At 34.2% G+C, this 25,295-nt stretch overlaps 1 protein-coding gene across 2 annotated transcripts; it reads left to right on the forward strand.

The window, feature by feature from the left end:
- Nucleotides 1–446: 446 nt before the first annotated feature.
- LOC143257927 (uncharacterized) lies at nucleotides 447–24,965 on the forward strand. Of its 2 annotated transcripts, none has more exons than XM_076517004.1 (4): nucleotides 447–749; nucleotides 12,091–12,353; nucleotides 22,228–22,362; nucleotides 24,478–24,965. In XM_076517004.1, exons 2-4 carry the CDS (start codon nucleotides 12,141–12,143, stop codon nucleotides 24,688–24,690), a joined length of 561 nt encoding a protein of 186 aa, XP_076373119.1. In that variant the 5' UTR covers nucleotides 447–749; nucleotides 12,091–12,140; the 3' UTR covers nucleotides 24,691–24,965. The 2 variants fall into 2 exon arrangements, with proteins under 2 accessions (XP_076373119.1, XP_076373118.1); XM_076517003.1 differs by having other exon boundaries at nucleotides 450–1,010.
- The last annotated feature ends 330 nt before the right edge of the window (nucleotides 24,966–25,295 follow it).

Here is a 25,295-nt window from a genome sequence, read left to right on the forward strand (position 1 = left end):
GTTTGCTAGATACATCACTTTGATTGCTAATAAAAATAATTAATTTAAAGTTTATCAATAATCCACCTTTCTAACTTGAAGTATCAACTGTGGGCGGATATTTTATTTATATGATACATACATTCTCATAACCAGCTCTTATAACTGCCTTTTAACTAGGCTGGGTGTGTCCAATACTTAGCATGCCCACCTTGTAAATCTGACGATTCGCGGTTCGCGACAGTTTGCTGAAAAAATACTTCCAGTATTTTGTGACCATCAGTGCGTCATAAGAGTGATAGTTAAATCCCAATATTTCAACGGAAAGTAGTAGACCAACATGCTATTGACTAGTTTCCTTCTTTTTGGCTCCATCAGTTCAGAATTGAGGACGGTTATGCGCAAATATTTATTGTGTAACTTTGCTCAAAACCTTTAAACGGATAAACAGGTCTAAACAATTTCCTATCATATATCAGGGTGAATCACTTTTATTTGACAGTTTCACAACTTCTTGATGACATAGTATTTGTCGTTCGACTTAAAAATCGTGCGAACTTGCACAATCTTTTTAACTTAATCCGGATTATATTATATTTCCTCGACAGTTAAGAATTTCGTAAGGCAGTTCAAGCAACCTAAAGACGAAGATAAACTGATATGAGATCTTCATTCACCAGCTCGAACTGCATTTTTAAATACTTTTGTTTTTGTCGAGCATCGAAACTGTTAAAAAGATAAGGGACTGAACAAACTGTATTTGTTCATCGGTGGGTATTTTCTTTCTTCATTAGCATGTTTATAGTGATGCCCAGTCTTCATGATTGAGTAATTAATTGTTGTTGCCACGCAGACGCCACGTTTATGGTGACGTTGGGTAATTATACGTTTCAACTGAATGGATTGTAAGTGTGTGTGTGTCTGTTTTCTTATAGCAGAGATATCTGTTGTGTCCACTGAAGGGAATCGAACCACTGATTTTAGCGTTATAAATCCGTAGACTTGCTGCTGTACCAGCGGGGGACTGGATTGTAAGTAATTAGAACAATTTAACGTACGTTTGTAACTGCCGTAAATATTTTTCTACTCACTGTAACAGAGGTTTCAGAATTTATTGTAATAATTGTAATGAACAACACATTGTAGTTTTTAAATACAATTAAAATCAAATGTTTTTTTTATAAGCTCACAAACTGCACAAATATTTAACGTCATAAACTTAAAATAATTAGTTTAATCTTTAAGATACATTTAACATAAAGTTTGTATAAAATAATTTGAGATGTGTAATCTTAAAATTTAATTACTTTTAAAAATTAAATTCTACCGTTGTTGATTAGGTGCCTTCTTCCAGTCCAGGGGTTCCCAACCTTTTTGCACTCGCGACATGAAAATGTAATTGATGAAATAAAATTAATGTTATCCCAAGCAACTTCTAACAAGGCTACGCGATTCCTCTGCCAAGGCCTCGCGACTCCCCTGCCAAGGCTTTGTGCCCCCCCTGCCAAGGCTTCGCAACCCCTTGGGGGTCGCGACCCACCGGTTGGGAACCCCTGTTCCAGTCTGTCGGTTCAACTCTGAAAACCTCTTTTGGTTGTTTTTTTAAGGGCGTAAAATATCTAAATGTTTCCCTGTGGGACAGCAGTAAGTCTAGAGTTACAACACTCAGCCCCCTAGTGGTACAGCTGACTTGCTTAGCTAGAAACAGGGTTTAGATACCCATTGTGGGCGGAGCAGAGATAGCCTGTTGTGTAGATTTGCGCTTAACTAAAACAAACAAGTACAACATTCAGATATACTGTTTAGTTCCCCACGGGTGAACACAGCAGATAACGTAATGTGGCTTTACTCTAAACAAACAGAACTCAAATAAAAAAATAGTTTAGTTAAAACAAGCATTTCATTGTAAAACATATTTAACAGAAGTTTGCTTTCTTTGGTATATTCCAGTATAAGCTGTGTAGAGGTATAAATTAAATGGAGACCACTAATATGGTATATGGTAAAAATATAAGTATTTTACAGAGATTTATAAACATATAAATGTGGGAATTGAAATACATTTTGAATATGAAATAAACGAAAATTCTAATTTGGTATTTCAACTCGTCTCGCTATTACGCGCAGGTATCCTTTAACTTGTGGTACTGTAAACTATCTAAAACTATACAGCTTATAATGACTTTTTTTTTCTACTTGTGATTGATAAAAATAGCTGTCATGTTTTCAGTCATCTCATATTTCTGAAATAACCTCAACTAGAAAGTGATGAAGATAGTATTATTTCAGACTATATGATAACGTATGAAATTCTCTGAATTTCAAATTGACTAACAAAAAGTACCAAATCGGCGTGTATTTTCTGAGTTCACTAGATCGGGCGTGGTATGGTTGTTGAGAGTGCTTGACTGTGGATCTGAAGATTCATGGTTCGAATCATATTGCCGCGAATATACGTATCGCCCCTCACTATTTTGTTGTCGGTGAATTATAAGAATAACAGTCAAGTCTCGCTATTCGATTAGAGTACTTCGAGAACTGAACGGTTCGTAATGTTGACTAGCTGGCTTCCCTTTATTCTGTTGGTTCAAAATTAGAGACTGTTAGCGTATAGCTTATGAGAATGGCTTGTTTTAATTGATTGTATATAATATAATCTGGCTGATCGAACTCTTCTTTTATGAAATTTGTGTTATTATCCAGTAAAAGATTAATATCTAGCTATAATATTGTAAAACAACTTTCGTAAATTCTGGTCATGTTTTTCTCTGTTTGTATCTTTCTTGGAAATCTTGGCGATTCATTGTCTTTGAATTTGACATCCGTTATTACTTTTCACAAGAACAACACAGACGTTTCTTAATAATGAAAATTGTTTCACTTTTCGTAAGTTCTTGCTCCTCAGCTGAAGATATTTTTTTGTGGAACTGAGATTATCTACATGTTAAAACATCAAATATTAACCAGTACACTCTGAATCCTAGCACATATGTTCATTCATGAACTTTATTGAGAAACCAATCCCAAAATTCCAATATTACAACACAGCTGTATTTTAATACTCTGTCTAGCATCTGTTCTCTTGGTAGATTTTGTTGAACTATACATATGACATATGCTGAACGATTAGCGTTTAGAATGTCTATAAACAAACAACTGTTCCACTATATATGTGGCATATGCTAAACGGTTAGCATTAGAATGTCTGTGAAACACGCAGTGTCGCTCACTTGGCCTGCAGTAAGTTAACGGACTAACAACGCTAAAATCCAGGGTTCGATTTCCCCTACTCATAGAACAGATGGGCTGTTGTATGGCTTTGTGCTAAAACAAATAGTTCTAAATGAATGACTGATCCTAGAATGTGACATAAATTATTTTAAAGAATGACTGATCCTAGAATATGACATACCTCATTTTAAACAAATAACTTATCCCATAATACGACGTAACTTATTTTAAAGAATGACTGACCACAGAATACGACATGAAGTATATTAAAAGTATAACAAATCTTCAGATGGTTTGTTACATAAATCATCTTAACAGTAGGACTTTGTTAGCTGGTACCGCAGACTGTTTCTTTCTGCTGGTGTTTTATTATTTTTCTACACTTTTGAGTAGAATAATATATATATATATATATATTATTGCTTTCCATTAAGTAAACTATGTTAGAATCATTATAATCCCAGGTTGTTTGAAGCTTTAGAATGATTTTATCAATTTAGAACTTTATACGCTGGGACTAACACCTTAAACAATGTATTTTAGTAAACAGCTTTTCTGTGTTTCTTGTCTGTGTCTTAGCCACTAGTGTGACTCGTACGATATACCGTTCTTCAAGTTTTGATACCAGTATCCGTATTCTGACGGCAATATCTTGAATATTATAGGTATACAACATCGAACGCCTCGAGTATCATTCTAGCAAATGCGTATATTTGTTATAAAGTATATATTATTGTTATGATTTTGTCTTTGGTTTATAATAATCACTAAAATGTCCGAACTACGGTCTTATTCATGTAGACAAGTTGTGTATGGCGCCAGGAATATAAAAAGGTAATCTGGACAAGGAAGCATGGTAGCCGCGAGCATTTTTATTGAAGCACGTGGTGCCACAAGAACGTGAGCAGACTTCGTGAGCACCTTGATGCTAACTCTAATCTCCTCTGTTGTTCGATTTTAACTTGACAGTAGTAAACTTTGAATTTAATTTGATCAGTGATAGACATGGTATTGTATTTTGACATCAGAAAGAAAAGGCAATAACTTCGGAATCACGGTTGATTAGTGTTTAACGAATACGTAAATTTATAAATCACGTTTTCAAATAACCTAGGATTCAGATAGTAATTTGTTGTACCTTGAGAAAGGTCTTAGGTGAAGAACACAATGTTGACCCAGCAGCAATAAATATTTACGAAATTGTGTTAGAAGTTTAAACATTTCAAGTGCAGTAGTACTTAATAGTAGAGACTAATAAGTATTTAAAGTAATTCACGCAGCGAAAAAGAAACACCTTATCAAATTCCTAAGCGAAAAACGGCCCATTCGAAATATTGATTACGGTATATTATGCGCATATATACTAACAATACGCTAAAAATGTCGCTAAACTTTTAGATATAACAATTAAAAAATTTCTAAAACGGCATCTACTTGATCAAGTCAGCGGGGCAAACGCCTAGACGGCTCGAGCTATCGATACAAGATTTCTCCAGCTTACTTGATTAGTCTGTGGTTATTCGCTTTTAATATTCCAATAAGAATCCACATATATACAGGTATAATATAAATGTTAAACACATCATACGCGTACTTGAATATCTTTTCAACCTAACGGATGGCGCTACATATGGATGGATAAACAAGCAACCATGTATAAAGGTAAAGTATATATTTGATAAAGATATAACATAAAGTAGATAAACGTGAGTATTAAGAAAATATGAATTTTAAAATAAAGTAGGGGTCCTGATACATGAGGTGACGAAACAAGGAATTAAAACCACCGGCACAAATTTATAAAATGTAATTCCTATTTAGTAGCTTTATACACATATCTGTAGACTAAAGTAAAGATTTGAATTCTTGTAAAATTTGTGGCTATCAGGGATATAGCCACACTGAAAGTTTAGAGATGTTGTGTGCATTCCACGGACGTTTCAAAACTGAACAAATAAATAAGGAAGAAAATTAAAATTTTAATAAAAAGTAGGTGTCGTTGATTATTCGTAAAATTCCTATAAGAAGTATCTGAAACAAAATTAAATGCTGCAACAAAATGTACACAAACAAGTAAAGTTGGATATATTTTAAAACGACTTTGAATCCCTACTTCGCTTGGCAAATTTAGGCAGGCCCGGCATGGCCAAGTGGTTAGGGCGCTCGATTCGTAATCTGAGGGTCGTGAATTCGAATCCTGGTCGCACCAAACATGCTCGCCCTTTCAACCGTGGGGGCGTTATAATGTACGGTCAATTCCTCTATTTGTTGGTAAAAGAGTATCTCAAGAGTTGGCGGTGGGTAGTGTTGACTAGCTGCCTTCTCTCTAGTCTTACACTGCTAAATTAGGGACGGTTAACGCAATTAACCCTCGTGTCATACGGATCACAATGCCAAACAAAGTCACCTAAATAAACTATTATAGTCCAAACTTAAACTATACTTTACCGGAAAAAAAAATGTCTTTCTTAGTAAGAACTTTACTAGTCATGTGAATCCTGCTTAAATCATAGAGCGTATAGGGATGGGAAGACTTATATTAGCAAGAGAAAGAGTTAATATTAAGATTTTAAACGCCAAAAGCTTTTGAAGTAATGAAATTAGTAGGCCTAATATTAATAATAAACATCACACCAGACCGAGTATATTTTACGTCACATTCTTTTTAATTAGCACGTGATGGATCTGAACATTTCAATTTGACATTTTAAATACAATATTTGACTGCCATGTTTCAGTGCCCAGGAGGCTTTTGGACCATACCAAAACTAGATCCCTTCCAGTTGGACATACTGAAAGGGAGAGTCTAAAGTGTAGGTTGCACAATTTCCATGTTTTATACATTTGTTTGTTTTTTCATTCGAGAAAATACGTTTAGAGTCTACTGCTTTTTCTCAAATCATTCACTTCAGAACAAAGGTGCGATCGTTAGCGCGAAACATCAAGATGGATATATATAATTTATCTATTGTGTAACCTACATTTAATTTCGATATAATTGTCTCCTTTGCAGTTAGTTATGTTTATTTGTTATTAAGCAAACGTTAAGTGTGAGTTTTATAACTTTCATTAGGTCTAAGTGAATCACATAGTTGATCATTTGATGTTCGGTTTTTCACAATATTTACTTCAAAACTCGAAAATCCACACATCAAATATTTCTATATCTATCATATCTCTAAGTTTTGAGTCTGTCTATATAAATATATTTAATCTTTATATAGCTAATTTTAATCGAAGCATAAAAATACTTCATTGTCTGTATTTCCAGGATTTTTTGATAAGTGTATATTTTTGTTAATTGGATATCGGGATTCTCCGCAGTTCCGTGGGAAAACCTCTCTTTACTTTCGAATGACATGTTGTTTTATTATTTAATAACTTTGTTTATAAAACAAATTGTGTATCTTTTACTTTGATTGAGAAAAATACCAATATAGATGACAGTTACTACTTGTTCTTTCAAGTGCAGTGAATAAGCATAAGAACAAGGATTAAAAAAACCACGATAACACGATCAATAATTCATTTCTTAAACGTCTTGTTTCTCTGTTTGATATTGTGATGTGTTGGATTTTCCAGGGCGTGTTCTTGCCCTGCAGCAGCACATGTGTAGCTTATGTAAACAACATTCCAAATGTTGTTCACCTGCAAGTGTAGTTCTTATTATAACGATCACAACCACGGGTGAGGTCATAGCACTCAGTACTTTTGTAGACTGGCAAACTATTTCAAAACACCATAGTTTCATTTAGTTTCAAGGAATTTACAGTTTTAGAGACAGTTGGTGTTTCTGCTTAAAAACATATAACTATAATTCTACTGTTTCTGTTTAAAAACAGGTAAGAAAAATTCCACTGTTTCTACTGATCTTCAATGCTACAGACATTGCACTAAGCAAAAGTTTTCACCTTACATTTAGCATGACCAGGTGGATTAAGGCGTTCGACTCATAATCCGAGGGTCGCGGATTCGAATCCCCATCGCACCAAACATGCTCGCCCTTTCAGCCGTGGGGGCGTTAAAACGTGACGGTCAATTCTACTATTCGTTGGTAGTAAAAGAGTAGTAAAAGAGGTGGGTGGTGATGACTAACTGCCTTCCCTTAAGTCTTACACTGCTAAATTAGGGACGGCTAGTGGAGATAGTCCTCGAGTAGCTTTGCGCGAAATTTAAAAAACAAACTTCTAGCATAATGTTTATATAGCTTATTAAAACTTGTATCTCACATTACCTGCTATTTTTCTGTGTTATAATGTTGATAACGAAAAGTATAAATAAATTTGTTTGTTTGTTTTGGAATTTCGCACAAAGCTACTCGAGGGCTATCTGTGCTAGCCGTCCCTAATTTTGTAGTGTAAGACTAGAGGGAAGGCTAGTCATCACCACCCACCGCCAACTCTTGGGCTACTCTTTTACCAACGAAAAGTGGGATTGACCGTAACATTATAACGCCCCCACGGCTGGGAGGGCGAGCATGTTTAGCGCGACGCGGGCGCGAACCTGCGACCCTCGGATTACGAGTCGCGCGCCTTACGCGGTATAAATAAATAAAATTTTGTAACCATCCACGTATTTACTTCTTTCTAAGCTTTATTCCAACGTTTTTGACGTATTGTAAAATATTAAACAATTTACTATTGTTATACCGTTACTAAGTCCCTTAACATACTGCTGATCTACCAGGGGGCCAATCATTACTGAGTAAACCTTCTTATCAGAATATTGGAAATGCCGTCTTTTGTTGACGACGTGGAAGCATCATTTTTAGTATTTGTATCCAAATCGTATTCGATTCATGGCGAATCTCGGGAAAATAATAGGATTCGGTTAGAAAAGAATACCACCCAGGATAATAAAATTCTGAAAATATTAGGAAGAAATTAATATTAAAAACTTCCAAGGAAGTACAAAAGGCTGTCAGGAGGATATATTAATAGAATATATACATAACTTTGTATATTAATGTATTCTCAATTGTATATAGAAAACAGGCAGTTTCAAAGCTGGGCGCCACTCAATCTGCAATTACATCTTAATTCTAGCTAGAGGGAAAACAGGGCTACTTTCCCCTGTGTCATTGTATACTGCCATATCCGTATTTAACTGGATATGATTTTTTTGTGTTTTCTCCTTCCTGCATAGGGTCGGAAACCTCACCTTGACCTCTTTATTTCTTTACTGTGCACTTCCTCAAAATCTGTTACGTTGACCTCACTTTAAAGTCCATCCTCCGGTGATTTGAAGATAAGTTTGAGAGCTCATAGCTCTAAAATTTGGGGTACGATCCTCACGGCGAATACAGAGCGAATATCTCATTGTTTATTTTTGTACTTTACAATAAACAAATACTTAACAATGATTAAGAAGTTTAAATAAGCGGTTACTAATGGTTGAATTGTTTTTCAGAACTGAAGGGTACTACCTCTTGTTTATGGATGTTTTCCTGTTTAATAACAGTCCTTGTATTTACACATTATTTAAAACCTTACAATAGTGACTCTATTTCTCTGAGATACAGATGGTTTGTGTTTTTGTTTGTTTTTTCGAATTTCGTACATATCCACTCGAGGGATATCAGCACTAGCAGTCCCTAATTTTGAAGCGATAAAGATGAAAGTCAATACCAGCTGTTGTCGACTCTGTTTTTAAGGGACTATCGAATATCTTAAACTTAAAGAAAAAAAAAGATTACTTATACTTTTCATTGCTTCTTCTTTAACAAAGATTAATCATCTTATCTTGTAGGTTTTTCTAATTTTCCTCTGATTTTAATAGCTTGTTTAAATGAGATTCAAAATACCAAAATATAATTTTTTTCGCCTGTCAACACGATTTCAGATAGGTTGACACATTAGCCTGACATGATTTTGTAATATCAGTTTTACAGTACGTAGACTAGTATTTTACAAACTATATAAACTGTTTCTGTGAATCTTCTGTTCACTAAGATTACAGTACTATCTGTTTTAGCTCCATTCCCAAACTTATTTTACCACAAATAATTTTTAATGGCAGACTTTTTATTTTCATAAACGTAATTAAAGATATAGTCATCATAATAAATACGATGACTTTATCTATTGGGCCAGGTGGTTAAACCATTCGACTCGTAAGCTGATGGTCGTAGGTTCGAATCCCCGTCACATCAAACATGCTTGCCCTTTCAGCCGTGGGAGTGTTACCCTATAACTGTTAATCCCACTATTCATTGGTAAAAGAGTAACTCAAGAGTTGGCGGTGGGTGGTGATGACTAGCTGCTTTCCCTCTAGTTTTACACTGCAAATTTAGGTACGGCTAGCGCATATAGCCCTCGTGTAGCTTTGCGCGAAATTCAAAAACAAACACAAAAAATTTTCTATTTGATTACCAACATATGAAGCACATGTATAAAACCCGACGTATTTTATGTGGTCCTTCTAGTGATTATTTTAAGCAATGTATCTGTATGTAAAAATCACCAACTTAATGGTTGATTTTAATAAGTACGAGATGTCGCTCTAACTGTGCCTGTAGTTGTTTGTTTGAAGTTTAGCAAATATATATAGTATGGGTTATCTGTATTTTGTCCGCCAGGGGTACTTAAACCTGGGTTATAGCGTTGTGAGTCCGCAGAGTTACCCCTGTGTCACTGATGGTCGTAACAAAATGTGATTTACGTCAAAACTCGTGGGTACGTAACGCGTACTCGTGTTCGTAAATAGATGATTAACTTTTTAATTTATAAATGTTTATAAAATTAGCACAAAAAAATGTTTAGCGTAACAAAATTTAATACCACAATTTTCATCCAGCGTATTCCAATTTAAATGAGACTATTTCTCCAATGATGTTATATAACTGTATTTGTTCAGTTTAAAGATCGGAATCCATTTTCGTTTTTATCACAGTCATGCCTTTCATGCCTATCTCTAAGTTACCTGTCATTAAACCGACGTTAATCCCGCCTCTTCGAGCCTTAATTATTGTTACTTTATCGGTCAAGCCACTGAGAAAAAAAAAAGGGCAGCTGGCAAAAGTTCACGTGTTTTACTTTGGTAAACCAAAATGAAATAGTATCCTTTTGTAAAACTAACATTTCGTCCCACAGTCAGCGGTTCTGTGTAGTTAGGTGGTTAATGCATTCAACTCGCAATCGAGAGTCGAGGGTTCGAATTCCCGTCACACCAAATATGCTCGCTCTTTCAGCCATGAGAGCGTTATACTGTGACGATCAATCCCTCTGTTCCTTGGTAAAAGAGTAGCCCAAGAGTTGGCGATGGGTGGTGATGACTAACTGCCTTCCCTTTAGTCTTACACTGCTAAATTACGGGCGGCTGCGCAGATAGCTCTTGTGTAGTTTTGCGCGAAATTCAAAACAAACAAACGCTTCACAGTCGACAGTATTCTAACAATAGAATAATTTAGTTTGATTGCTGCATAACAAAGCTATACGAGGGCTATCTTCGCTAGCCGTTCCTAATTTAACTGTGTAAGACTAGAGAGAAGGCAGCTAGTTCACTTCTCCCACCACCAGTTCTTGAGTTACTCTTTTCCCGACGAATAGTGGTATCAACCGTCACATTATAACGCCCCAACAGCGACGAGAATTGGAGCCCGTGACCCGCAGATTACGAGTTTGGCGCCCTAAAACAAAAAGGGAAGCCTCACAAATCACAGTGTAAGAACAAGAAGTCGCTTTGTTGATAAAGGTAAGTTGCTAAAAACGTGATAAAACTTATGCTATACAAAGCAGTAATCAAATAGCATAATGATTTTTAATTTATTCGTAAAATGAGACTTTTCAGAACTTGTTATGTGAGTGCATTTGACTTAATTCCAACCGTGGACTATCTGTGCTGTGCTCACCACTGGTATCGAACATCGGTTTCTAGCGTTATAACTCCGATGTTACAGCTATGTCACTGGTTCAAGGGGGAGTGGTGGAAAGTCGTTTGTTTTAAGAATTCTCTGCAGTAGTTCCGGATAACGAACGTGTATAAAACACAAATTGCTGTTTACATTACTTTGTTCTATATTGACTCGGACATAATAGAAGTCGTTCGTTTTTAGCCGTTAGATTAACCAATTGTCACAGCTGAAGATCAATACTAATTAGTTAGTTTTTTTTATTTTATGAATTTCCCTCAAAGCTACAAGAGGGCTATCTGTGCTAGCCGTCACTACTTTACTAGTATAAGACTTGATGGGAAGGCAGCTAGTCATCAACACTCACTGTCGACTCTTAGACTGCTTTTTTACAAACGAATAGTAGGAGTGACTGAAACACTATAACGCCCTCACGGCTGAAAGAGCGAGAATGTTTGGTGTTATGAGGATTCGAACGCGTGACTCTCATATTACGAGTCGAGCGCCCTAACCATCTGGTCATACTGGGCCAATTAAATATGTGGATTACATTATACGACACAGTAAAAAGATAACAACAAAAGCTTGTAGTGAAACGACCACTGTCAGAGAAGGAAGGACAATTATGTGAAAAACAAGAATGGATCATTATTCCTTCGAGGGGTGTTAAGTATTGGCGTAAAAAATTAGAAGAAAAAACATTTTGAAATGAGTTGTTTATTGTTGTAAATAGCAACTATACCTGAAATAGCGTTTTAATAGTAGATGTTTGTGTTTTTCTTGTTCTATTTTCTTATAACTGTCTATACCGGTATTGTTTTATGTATGTATTGCGACTTACTAGTTTTTACGCCACTTACATTCCACTTGGAGTGTATTAAATATCCTCTATGGATGTTTACAGTAACTGGTAGGTATGATAAAAGTATTTAAATGTTGTGTTTCATAGGAACTTGGAAAAACTCTGAGTTAAAAGTACATAAGACTTTCTTATCTAATGGAAATATATATAAAATAATATATTGGTGCAGGAGGTTAAGAAACAGCAATACCTGCTGGTCAGAAAATCATTCCAATACTGATGGAACTACTGGAAAAACCAACTTCTCCAGTGTTCTTGAAAGTTCAGATTTTAAAGTCGCTCTCGGAGTTTTGTATTGGCTGTAATGAAAACAAGGAACTGGTGAAGACATATGGAAGACTGCAAGCTCTTGTGAATGCTATAGACGACGTTGGACATCCTAATAACTGGGCATGCTACTCTCTGAGTGTGATTATCGCCGGAAATTTGCAGGTGATTTTTCTAATATTTTATTTGATAGCTAATATGTGAACACTTAGAATACTGATGAACGTTTCCTTTCCAAGTCCATTATTTTAAATTATCAAAACATGACACGTAAGTGCTCTTCTACATATAATTTTCTTTCTCGATATAAGGTTAAGTGGTCCTTTCTGAAAACGGTTTTATTCAGTGTATCAACGGGATCCGCTTTTGTAAAGTTGATCACTAAAACTGTGTCACTAATAAATATAACTTTTGAACTGAAAGGACTGATAATAGATATAACATAAATCAATATCTGACGTGCTAAAATGTCCTTTTTGGTTTTACAATAGTCACGTTTGATTGTTTCTGATTACTTTTGCATGTGTCTGTGCAGATGATGAGTAGTGTCTTGCAGATAGAAGGCGTTAAAAAAGTTTTGATTAGGGCCGCCGAGGATGATGACAGGTGGAAACATTGGCCAGAAAATCAGGCTATTTTAATTCTGAAGGTATTGTGGAGTGAGGACTGGAGTTTAAATGCGCCGCACTTAAATCAGATTCGTCGGTCTTCTTTAGTAACAAAAGCTGTCACGGCTTTCAAGCTAAAAACGGTGACTAAAGTTTAGAATACATAAGAAATGATTTTTTTTTCCATTCGTTATTGAAGATCTAACCCTTCTTTTGTTTCAAGGTATTTCCACTAAAATCTTTCTTATGACGCTTATAACAATTAGACTATATATACACTTCGTAAAGATTGAACAATGCGATGATATATTAAATGTAATGTACCATGTAATGATATTTTGTATACGTCACTACTTGTAAGATTGATACAATGTACGTGAAACATTTTCGTGAGCAGTCTATTTCAAAAATGAGGTTACATTTTCACAAAAACAGTGCAAACGGTGCTTGATTTTTTTTAGAATTGGAATTTACGATGAACCGAAATTATTGTTTGATAATTATTAATACATGCAATAAATTTATTGACATTGTAAAATAAATTAAAAATAAAAAGGCTACGAAATTTGATTTTCGACAAATATTCCAAGTTCTCAGTTTATGTACGAACAACAAATGCAAAAATTAATTTTTAGAATTTTGTTACTGTTGTATGCTGTTACCGCTATATGTTAACTGCAAGAAATATATTTTTTGTATATATCGTTTAATAAACTAACGTTTTTAAGCTAAGTTTTCTTAAGCTTTCTGTTTATTTCTGTAGAAAAATAAAGGATTGTAGTTTAACCCAAGGATCTGTTTGTCTTCACTCTTTGTAACTTTGTGCCCGCGATATGTCTTAGAACAGCAACAATGGCTGTTTCTTTATTGGGCTCTGGCACGGCGCAATGATTATGGCGCTCGACTCACAATCTGATAGTTGTGGGTTTGAATCACTGCCACCAAATATGCTTGGCCTATCAGCAGTTCGGACGTTATAAAGTTAAGAGCAATCCCAGTATTCGTTGGTGAAAGAACAGTTTGACAGTTGCAGTAGATAGTGTTGATTCGCTGCCTTTCCCTAGAGTCTAATCTAATACTGCTACGTTAGGGACGGCTAGCGCAAATGGACTTTTTGAAGTTTTGTAAGGAATTTAAAACAAACCAAACTCTGTAAGAAACCTCGTTCGTTTCTGGCTATCATAGTTGTCTAATCACTTGTGAAGTATCATAAACATTTTAATGTTCTTATATGGTATATATACTTTCAAATAGAAACAGCATAATTCATTTAATTGTTTTCGAAGAACTAGAATATCCTGCGAAATATAATTCATTCTTATATTAACGTCAAATCGTTTACATGTTTTGTTTTTTTATTTTTTCAATTTCGCGCAAAGCTACTCGAGGGCTATCTGCGCCAGCCGTCCCTAATTTAGCAGTGTAAGACTAGAGGGAAGGCAGCTAGTCATCACCACCCACCGCCAACTCTTGGGCTACTCTTTTACCAGCGAATAGTGGCCGTCACATTATAACGCCCCCCCTCACTGCTGAAAGTGCGAGCATGTTTGGTGCGACCGGGATTCGAACCCGTGACCTTCAGATTACAAGTCGAACGCCTTAATCCACCTGGCCATGCCAGGCCGTTACACTTAACGTACTACCCTCGAGTTTGTTGATCTAATTGTTGAAAATATATTTACAAATATTAAAGAAAAATTATCAAATTCTAGGTTTCTGTATGAAACACCGGCATCTACAATATTATATAAATTAATTTAAATTGCAGCACTATTAGCAACCTTTTTTAAATCAACGATAATTGATCATTTTTCATTTAATTTGTTTTTCTAAACTATGGTTTGGTTTGGTTTTTCTCAATAAGTACAAAAGTCACACCATGGTCTATCTATGTTCAATAAAGGTATTTTTATGTTGTTTTTTTTTTAATTTCGCTTAAAGCTACACGAGGGCTATCAGCGCTAGTCGTCCCTAATTTTGGTGTAAAACTAGAGGGAAGGCAGCTAGTCATCATCACCCACCGCCAACCCTTGGGCTACTCTTTTACCAACGAATAATGGGATTGACTGTCACATTATAATGCCACCACGGCTGAAAGGGCGAGTATGTTTGGTATGACGGGTCTAAACTGTGTGTTGTCACTTCAACATAACTGCAAAAGCTCTTATTATCCTCAGACCACTTAAAAAAAGATTAAATAATGAGACATTTTATTTCGACCTGTTATTGAGTAGACTAAATTTAACAACTGGCGAAAATATGCACCTTGGTTATCTTTTAAAAAACTCGTTAAGTATAAAACGATGTTAAAGTAATTAATACTAAAAAAGTCAAGATATATTAAAGTTCTGTATTAACAAAAATGTATTTTTTGAGAACAATTTATTCGGAATTTTAAAATACAATAATCGACAGCTATATCGTGTGAAAAAGCTCATGCTTTTTATAATTATTACAATTACTCCTTTTACAATTATTAACACGTTTCAAGTCGAAACTAAAGCCCCCTAATAAGGAGATTCTCATTGTTCCTATCTGCTGTCTAGCTAAGGGAAGCGGTTTGGAGAAATCGGTTAGATATATTCAGGAAGGTTAGTTAAAAATAAAACAAAACCTTTTGCTATACCATTTTCCAAAAATATATTAAATAAATAAATATAAATATACTATTTAATTAATTATTTCTTAAAACTATAAAATGGTTGAAATATGAGAAAAAGCAAAGATAAACGTTCCTTAATTTGCAAAGCCTGTCATCTAGTAGTAGTTTATGTAACTAAAATATTTTCATAGTTGCAGGTTATTTTACTGGTTCTAAGTTCATGTTATTTATCACTAATTCTCTAACGAGTAGTCTCATTCTCAGTGATCTAAATTTATTATTTTTCAGAGGGTTTTACTTATCCAAAAAGAACTTTCATTGAAATGAAACATGATTTCAAATCCACGATTCGTTTTACTTTCTACAGTCCTCATGAGCTTTTCTCCTGATAAATAACCAAATTGTTCCTGTAGTATTCTATCACTACTGATAACATAAACTCGGATCTATCGTACGGGGAAAAAAAGAAAACTTTTTGTGATGGTCAACATTAACATGTGTAATATTTTTTTGATATGATTTTTTTTCTAATATTAATAAAAGAAAAATATTTTAAGGACTTCCAACCATTTTTTATTGTTATATTTTTCTTTTGTTTATTTATTTTTTAAACTTTAGTGACATCTGGTTTGGTAATCCTTCTAAGTGATAAGTCCCCTGCTGGTGAGGCCTGGCATGGCCTCGCGCGTTAAGGCGTGCGCTTCGTAATCCGAGGGTCGCGGGTTCGCGCCCGCGTCGCGCTAAACATACTCGCCCTCCCAGCCGTGGGGTGTATAATGTTGCGGTCAATCCCACTATTCGTTGGTAAAAGAGTAGCCCAAGAGTTGGCGGTGGGTGGTGATGACTAGCTGCCTTCCCTCTAGTCTTACACTGCTAAATTAGGGACGGCTAGCACAGATAGCCCTCGAGTAGCTTTGTGCGAAATTCCAAAAAAACAAAACAAAACAAACCCTGCTGGTACAGCGGTAAGTCTACGGATTTACGACGTTAAAATTAGGGGTTCCATTCCTCTCCTTGGACTTAGCAGATAGACCGATGTGGCTTAGCTATAAGAAAAACACACACACACTCTAAGTGAAACACTGGGGGTACAGTTCTCGTTACCCGTATAAATATTATACGTCTTCGTTTGTGGCTATGATGTATTAAATAAACTCCCAAGCTCAAGTAATCAGTGCAGCATACACTATTTCACATAAATAGAAAGAAAGTATATATATAGATCAAATTTGCTCACTTTTATGAATCTGTTTGTGTGAGACTTTGTAAAAAAAAAATAAAATTTTACATTGCGGAAAAGTACATAAACTACCCCAGACTTTTTTATTATTCAGTTAAGTAAAATGATGTAATCTTATGCATTTCCTCTTAAGTTTGACCATAATATATCTTGTTAACCAACCGCTATAAGTTATAGGAAGTTATTAATTTAACCAAAACATGAGTTTTATATATGAGTATGAGCTTCAGAATTTGTTTAAATGCATGAAATCACGCCAATTGGGTGAGTGTTGGTAACTCTGATATATGTTTTTATAACTGTATTTATATATATATGTATAAAGCATTTACTTTTTATCTTACTTCACTTAATGCAAAATGAGGTATCTGAGTTTCCAAACTAATGCTAGTTTCTTAATTGTTTCACCTATGCTGTTTGAAGTTTTAATTATACAATCATAACTCATCATCTTATGTCATAAATTTAGTCACTTATCCTTTTAAACAATTTGCTAGAATGCGTTTTTACATGTTTGTGTGTGTGTATAGAAAAAATATTCATATTTAAGCAACTCAGTATTTCATGATTATCTACCAAAGATTTCTTTTTTGCTTCAGAATTTCAACCCGTGATCAACTTAAGATGCTTAAAAACCAATTTATTTCATTACCACATTTTGTATAATTTTAAGGATATTTTATAAGTTAAGATAACATCTTTTTTCTCATGAAGAATAAAAAATAATATGAAACACTCGCCAAATTAAAATAACTTTTTAACGAGAAGCATAAATTTTCGTAACGTATAGGTGTATACAAGGCTTAACTGTTTTTGTGTTTATGCGCGTTTGAGCGGAACATAAGCTTATAAGCACGTGTATTAAAGATAATTTACGTTACAGATACATGGCCGACAAGAATTGGTAACTGTTATAACACGTTTCTTATATTATCAATATTATTGACTTGTATGAAGTGCATATTTGTTTCTCAAAATTTCAGCGCACCACCCGAATACTATAATAATATAAAGTATGTTGAAATTGAGATATAAACATACACACACACTATAGGATGCCAGAATTAAATCAAGTATGTAAACGACAGGCCAATGATGGTAAGTTTGCATTAATTTCAGTGTCAGTAGGTAGCCTGAAAAGTGTATAGTGTTAGGCTTAGACCTATAATATAAAGAACGTTTATGTTTAGGATCTCACCCATGATCAAAACGTCTATCTTAGCTATTATAAAGTTGTTACTTGTAATATAATACTATTAATCAGTAAGTAAATACAAAACAAAATTATTAAAATTAAACAGTTCATATTCAAATTGTAAACAGTTGTAAATTGTGTGTAATATTCGAACAAAACACGCTGTAAACATTGTGATTTCGATATTACGTATTTATTCAAATTAATTACACTTATATTAATTAAGGCCCATTTGGGGCCCCTAGCTTTAGGGGGCAATTTGACGCTGCTTAACTGGCCTGCCCAGAAGTTTCGATATCGATTGTAAGTTTGAAAAAAATGCCTCCTCGGCAATGACATCGTACAGATAAAATAAGCTTGGGACATTGTTTATGTATGTTTTAACTGGTAAATTATGAGACTTCTACGAACATCGTGCAGTAAACTTGAACAAAAGTATGCTGTACCAGTTCATTCACATATGGTTTAATACATATAGGTTCAAGTCGGAAGTCTGAGTAATTTGTTTTCTGCAGTCGATAAGAGTTGGAAGTGGGTAGTTTTGACTAGCTGTTTTCCCTTCTGTCTACTACTTCGAAATTAGAGATGGTTAGAGCAGATAGTACTCGACTAGTTTGGCACAAAATTAAAATGTGTGTTCATACTTAGCCTATTTATAAAGCAGCAGCTTCTGTTGTTAGGAATATGTTTGTCTTATGTACGACAACAAATTTCCAACTTCCAGTCCTTTGTTTACCATGAAACTTTGAAATATGGCCCTTGAAACGTTACTTAATTCACTTTATAATTTTTACGAGTTTGACTTCCGTTTCACACATTTCAAATTTTAAACAATGAGAGTCAAAATTTAAATTAAAAAAATATTTCAAATAAACATTTGCAAGGCAACAAAATTTCCGATAAGTATGGTGTTTCATTACATCCGAGTTCATTCAAATAAATATATTGTTGTTTCGTATAGTTTTGGACTGTGAGTAACTGATTTAATGAACAAGAAATGCTCATCTTTACTATGTTCACTTCCAAAGGAATTAATGAGCATATTCAGATGAACCAGGCAGAGTTATTTCAGCAGTTAGAAGTTCGACTTACGATGCAGATGGAGTCTGTGGAGAGGACAATAAAACACTTGGACTGTAGGTTCGAAAAGGTTCGTCTTATAAGAAATATGTTTTAGTTATTCTTTCCGAAATATGAATATAGCATAAAAATACTCCACTAGTAGATTTAAAAAATATATGTATCAAATTGAACTACGCCTTGAAAAATATATCATATTATAATAGTTTAACTTGAGGATTAACGTAACGCCCAAATAATGTTACTGGAACTTTCTAATATTTGATTGTGTTTTTGTACTAAAAAGAAAGAAATTTTTACTATTCTGTATGTTTACATCTCTTCGCTGCTGTAGATGGAGTGGTAGATAATAAGAAATGAGTTAAGGATTTCACGTTGATGTGTTTTCTTTAAAGTAACAGTTTACTCGCAGAGACGCGAAAAACATTTACGGTCGAATTACTTTCTTTATTTGCAATATTACTTCTGTAAATACGGGATTTCTAGAATAATGCAAAGGAATTGTAATCGCAGACATCGAAAACTATACGTTTTTCTGTCTTGGGCCTAACGTAAGTTAAGTCTGTCTTAACATAATTGAGTACCATCTGTATTCGATAAAGATAATATTGTAACGTATGTTTTTGTGCTTTAGTTAGAACTAAACTTTGCCGTAACTAATACTATTAGTAAATAAATGTATAACGTTATTCTACGACATAATATTAGATTTTTAAAAACTTTATAGGCTTTCAAGTTTTGTTGTACAAAATGTCTGCTTAAGTATATTTACATCCACCTATTGTTTACGTTCGTGAGATTAAGCGCTAACTCATGCGTATTAAGATTGTAAAGCGTCAGAGTATTATTTGAAGGACGGACAAAAACTGAACGTTATTATACTAGATTTACAAGTTATGAAGATGAGTTCGTGTTATTAGATACTTTAAACAGGTATATTGGGAAAATACATATATTAAAAGGTATATCGCGCGTTAATAATGTAATGACAAACGTCAAGATACCCAAGTAAATGCGTTTTTAGCATTTTAAATACCGTGCTATTGTGAACCTACATAAAATTTCTCTTTTGAAATCCTCTATATAGGTATTCTTGAAGAAACAGCACCAAGTGTTTATTTGAAAGATTTCAACCCTTGTTTTTCTAAAATTATAAGTACAAAATAGTCTTATTAACTTTAACACGTGTATGATAACGTTTAAACTATAGTCAAAATGGCTTTGGATTTGTTTTTATGGGATGTTATTGTGCTAGCTGGTGCCACTAACTTTTATACCGAATGCTTTGTTGCCGTTTTTTATTCCTGTATTTGTATTTTGTCTAAAATGTTCAGAAATGCTACCTCACTCACTTTGTATGGCTAACGAAAAATATTGTTCAAGTAAAGTTTAATTGGTGTGATACTGTGTTGTAAAACGACCCCCCCCCCAGCTATTTATTCGTAAATGCGGTGTTTTAATTTCTGAATGTTATTACTTTTATTCATAGTTATTTGTACAATGGGTTTGAAACATGTCTATATTGTCTTGTTTGTTAGCATGGATTCGTTCTTTCCATTACGTACGATAAAGACTACGAAAGGAAACAGATTCGTTTGTTATTGTTTTTTTTTAATGTTCTGGAAATACATTATATTTAATTATTTGTTTTAAAAACGTTCATGAACTTAAAGCTCATTTCATTAATTGGTCGTTTTCCACCATAACGGCATCAACTACGCTTATAATTAAAACCCTGGCCTGATGGTTAGGGCGCTCGACTTGCACTCTTCGCGATCGTAACCTGTCGTCAAACATGCTCGGTCTTTCAGCCATGGGACTTTATGATATGACGATTATTTCAACTACTCATTGGCAAAGATTAACTCAAAAGTTGGGAGTGGTTGATGCAAAATGCCTACCTTCCCTTTAGTCTATCACTTCAGTAGTAACAAAATTAAGGCTCCAGTGAGCTACACTGTATGTGTGTATGGATACCCGAAAATACTTGCAAATAATGTAGGACAGATGAAACATACTTACACTTGGATTCGAGAAACAATACAAGTTGCTCTCAGATGAATACACTATAAGTAGAAAATGGTAAAACTGGTTTAAAAATAGCATTTACGAATGTGTAAAAAAATATTATTTAGTAGCTGGAGTATTCGTTCCCTGAAAGGAAGTTATGCAAATTCATGATTAATGAAAAATTATCTTAGGACAAGAAGAGTTGCTTCCCTTGCTTATAAATGGGGAACAAAGCGTCCATAAAAACTGCAAAACACAATATATGTGTAATCACAATTTTGTACGTGTTTCCCCAAGGACCCAATGAAACTCAATACCAAATTTGATGAAGTTCCATCCACAAAAGGTGAGGTAGTGGTAAAAATCACATAAAAATTGCAAAACTAAAAATTCGTAGTTCCCCATGGATCCAATGAACATCCATACTAAATTTGATGAAGATCCATCCACACCTTGCGAAATAGTTGCATGGACAGACATCAGAAATTACTATTACATTTATATAGATATATGAATAGATAAATTTACTTATCTCCACGGTCTCAGAAGTATATACTTCTCTTGATGGCAAAATCAAATTGTTTTCCACGCTGATATGATCTTTTATCATTTGAATTTTTCTAGTGAAATAAAACTATCCTGTTATGTGATTTATAAATTACTGTGAAATCAGATCTCTCGTTGAGAATTTATTCATCAGAGCTTTCGTAGACAATTCTATAAACAATGCACAGTAGTCATGAGAACAACCTTGAATTTTGTAGACTATCTAAAACAGTATTTGAAGATAACCATAAATTCTGTAGACAATTTTCAGGAGATTTTGAGGACAGCCTTGATTCTGTGGATGTACTACAGTAACCTCTGAAAACAGCCTTTAAATTTGTAGACGATCTACAGTAACCACTGAAGACAACCTTTAAAATAAGGAGCCCAAACGACATCTATGCTAAAATCATTCCATCACTGGATGCTCTGAAAATCGATTTGGGTGATTTTTTTAGGCTACGCAGTTTTAATTTTCAGTTCTAAACTGGGTTTCTCATTTTATTTTTCATTTTTTATTATTTAAATTTATTCTCTATTTTTTGGTCAATCTTTCAATCTTTATATTCGTGCAACGTTTCGTTGTTGCTTTTAAATAAACTTATATATACATATATATATTTTTTTTTCCAGTTAATATGTTCTTCTTTCTTCTCACTGTCAGTAATCACAACACTTACCTTTGTTAAAAACGTGTGTTGATTTTTTCTGTTGTAACGGGAAATCACAGCACAGTAAACTTATTATTTTATTTACAGGCTAAAACAGTCATATTAATGCAACGAAAGTTTTGGAACATATTCATCTCCTTCAACTGGTTGATATTTCCTACCTTGGTGTCTGTTGTGTTGGGAACTTGTTTTGGTCATACGTCAGTTATTTCTGAAATTCAGGTGTGCTTTTATGACGACATAAGCTATTTTTCCTAATGTTTATTTGTTACAGATTCTGCAAATGAACAGTCTTCTAGCTATACAGTCAACGTTTTAATTATATTTAGGAAGATTTACAGTATACACTTTTGTATATATATATATTAATGTATTTCGATTCTGAAATGTATAGTAATTGAAATATTTATAAAAACCATAAGTGATGCACAGACACACAGAGGAATCATAAACAAGAAGTAATTACGGGTATACGGTTAATTTTATGAATGGAACAAAATAATGTCATGGAAAAACAAAACAAAAAAACGTATAAGATGTGTATTGCACCAGTGTCTTTTTATGTGAACCTTTTACCTTACCCAAACATACGCCTCCCAGTGGCTCAGCGGTATGTCTGCGGACTTACAACACTAAAAACCAGGTTTCGATACCCGTGGCGGGAAGAGCACAGATAGCCCATTGTGTAGCTTTGTGCTTAATTCAAAAACAACAACAACACAAACATTATACTTTCTCTGCATGCTGCCATACAGTTTATCAACGTACGATTATGAAATATTTTTCCAAATATTCTGTATTGGCCCTAAGTTATTTGGTTGCTTTTCGATATTCTAGATTTTTATATAATCAATAAAGTTTCGAAAATATATGTATGGGGACTTTGTGTGGGCTAAACCATAGTTGCGATTGTTCCATTGACGTGTTTATCGTTAATATATCGTTTCTCCACATTTGCTATATGCTTAAAATCACTGGCGTGGTAGAATATGTGTATACTGATCCAGCGGGAAATTTGTAGAACTAGCTTAAAAAATAACGTTTCTCTAGTGGCTATATTATTCTGTTCTGCCTTCATGTAAGAAATGCTGTCATACACTTTGAAGAAGGGACAAATGAATATAATTATGTGAGGCACAGACTGAGCATCGCGATGAACCTCAGTACTTAATTTATAATATACAATTTAGATTAAAAATTAACTGAAAACACTTTTGTTTTATTAGAAGTGTTATAGAAAATGGTGATGGATCTTTGTCCAATGGTTTACGTTATTTGTTTGTAAATCAGAAAAAAAAATCCTTATTTATACATGTCTAAAATATTGTTCAGTTGTTTTAGTTATATTAGAATGACCAGTCCTGTAGAGCGCTAGTCGCTCGGGGTAAATCCGACATAGTAGAAAGTATCTGCCCAATGTCTTAATGAACTCAGTAATTTTGTCGGTGATATGAATGGAGGTTGTTTAATTTTGTATAATATATTATGTCCAGTCTGTTTATTTCTTTTCTCTGAGTAAGTTAGTTTAGTTGAATTAGAAACCCTATGAATTATTCTTTTATTTTTTCTAGAAATTAATGTGATTTTACACTTAATCAGACAGATATTTAATGTGTTTATTGCATATGTACATGAGAGATATATTTTTTAAATCGTAGCTAGGGAGCGACAAGATTTTGAAAATGTTAGAATTGTGATTAAAACCTCAGTATGTCCAAGATGACCAACTAAATAATTTTCACAGAAAAGGTTAGGGCTGGCATGGCCTAGCGCGTTAAGGCGTGCGCTTCGTAATTTGAGGGTCGCGGGTTCGCGCCCGAATCGCTCCAAACATGCTCGCCCTCCCAGCCGTGAGAGCGTTATAATGTGACGGTCAGTCCCCCTATTCGTTGGTACAAAGAGTAGCCCAAGAGTTGGCGGTGGGTGGTGATGACTAGCTGCCTTCCCTCTAGTCTTACACTGCTAAATTATGGACGGCTAGCACAGATAACCCTCGAGTAGCTTTGTGTGAAATTCCAAAACCAACCAACTAACCAGAAAAGGTTTTCCGAAGTAGTTGAAGCTACATTTGTTGAAACACGCATAAATTGAAAATTATTATTTCAGTAATTTTTCACGTTTATCCATAAGCTAGCTCTCTTTTTATTTACTCTAACAAATAATACTTATGTATGACCCGGGTCACAGTAATACACTTCATTATGTAATTCCATATAAATACTTCGTAGTTTAATATCATTCTTGTATTCAGTTCTGATTATACTGAGTTTGAGAGAGAGAGAAAAAACTGTTATTTTCCTGATATTTATTTGTAACGTGAACCAATATATACTGCAGGTTATGGTGGCTGCTCTTCTGATGCTGTCTGTAGTGGTTGGAGTCCCTTCTTATATTGTTGCTCTCAGAGAAATAAAAACCTACACTAAAGAGATCAAAGAAAGATCAACGTCAAGAATACGTAATGCTTCTTATACACATCAGCGCAGTGTTAATGACATTAAAAACACCGAGTCAGGTAATGGATCTGCTACATCTGAAAGTGACAACTAGGTATTTCCGGTAGAAATTTAAAGTCAACCAAATCGGAAAGATAGGAGAGGATAAATACGCATTTGTGGATACAGATTAGGGTTTTAGTTTTACAAAATATGAAGAAATTAACATTTTACGGTGGTTAATATTTCTGGAAGGTGTAGAAAAATCTAGGATTGGATTAGAATTACTAAATGTGGAGACTCGGTTATTCTACAAGAAGTATTTATCAAACATAATGTCATTATTTTTAATGCTTTCCTTTGTTTTACTTAAATGTGTATAACAGGTTTTTGTAAAAAAAAATTTTAGAAATCATTAAATAAAACAAGTAAATACAAATCGTTCTTTTGTAAAATGTATTAACTGATTTATATTGTAATTTGGTAGAAAACAACACACCTATAATATTTAGAAACATTTAATTACGAATATATTATTTTGTCACAATTATCTCACTTCTATCCAACGACATGGCCTCGTGGTTAGGGTGTTTGACTGACATTCTAAACTAAGGTTAACGAAGTATACCAGTTTAAAATAACAAGAAATTGAAACTGTCCAAGTTAATAGTATCGCATACTTTTGTAAGGATTAAGCCTGATGACAAACTTCGATAATAA

This window comes from Tachypleus tridentatus, chromosome 7 (genome assembly GCF_004210375.1).
Source record: "Tachypleus tridentatus isolate NWPU-2018 chromosome 7, ASM421037v1, whole genome shotgun sequence".
In the NCBI taxonomy this organism is placed as follows: domain Eukaryota; kingdom Metazoa; phylum Arthropoda; class Merostomata; order Xiphosura; family Limulidae; genus Tachypleus; species Tachypleus tridentatus.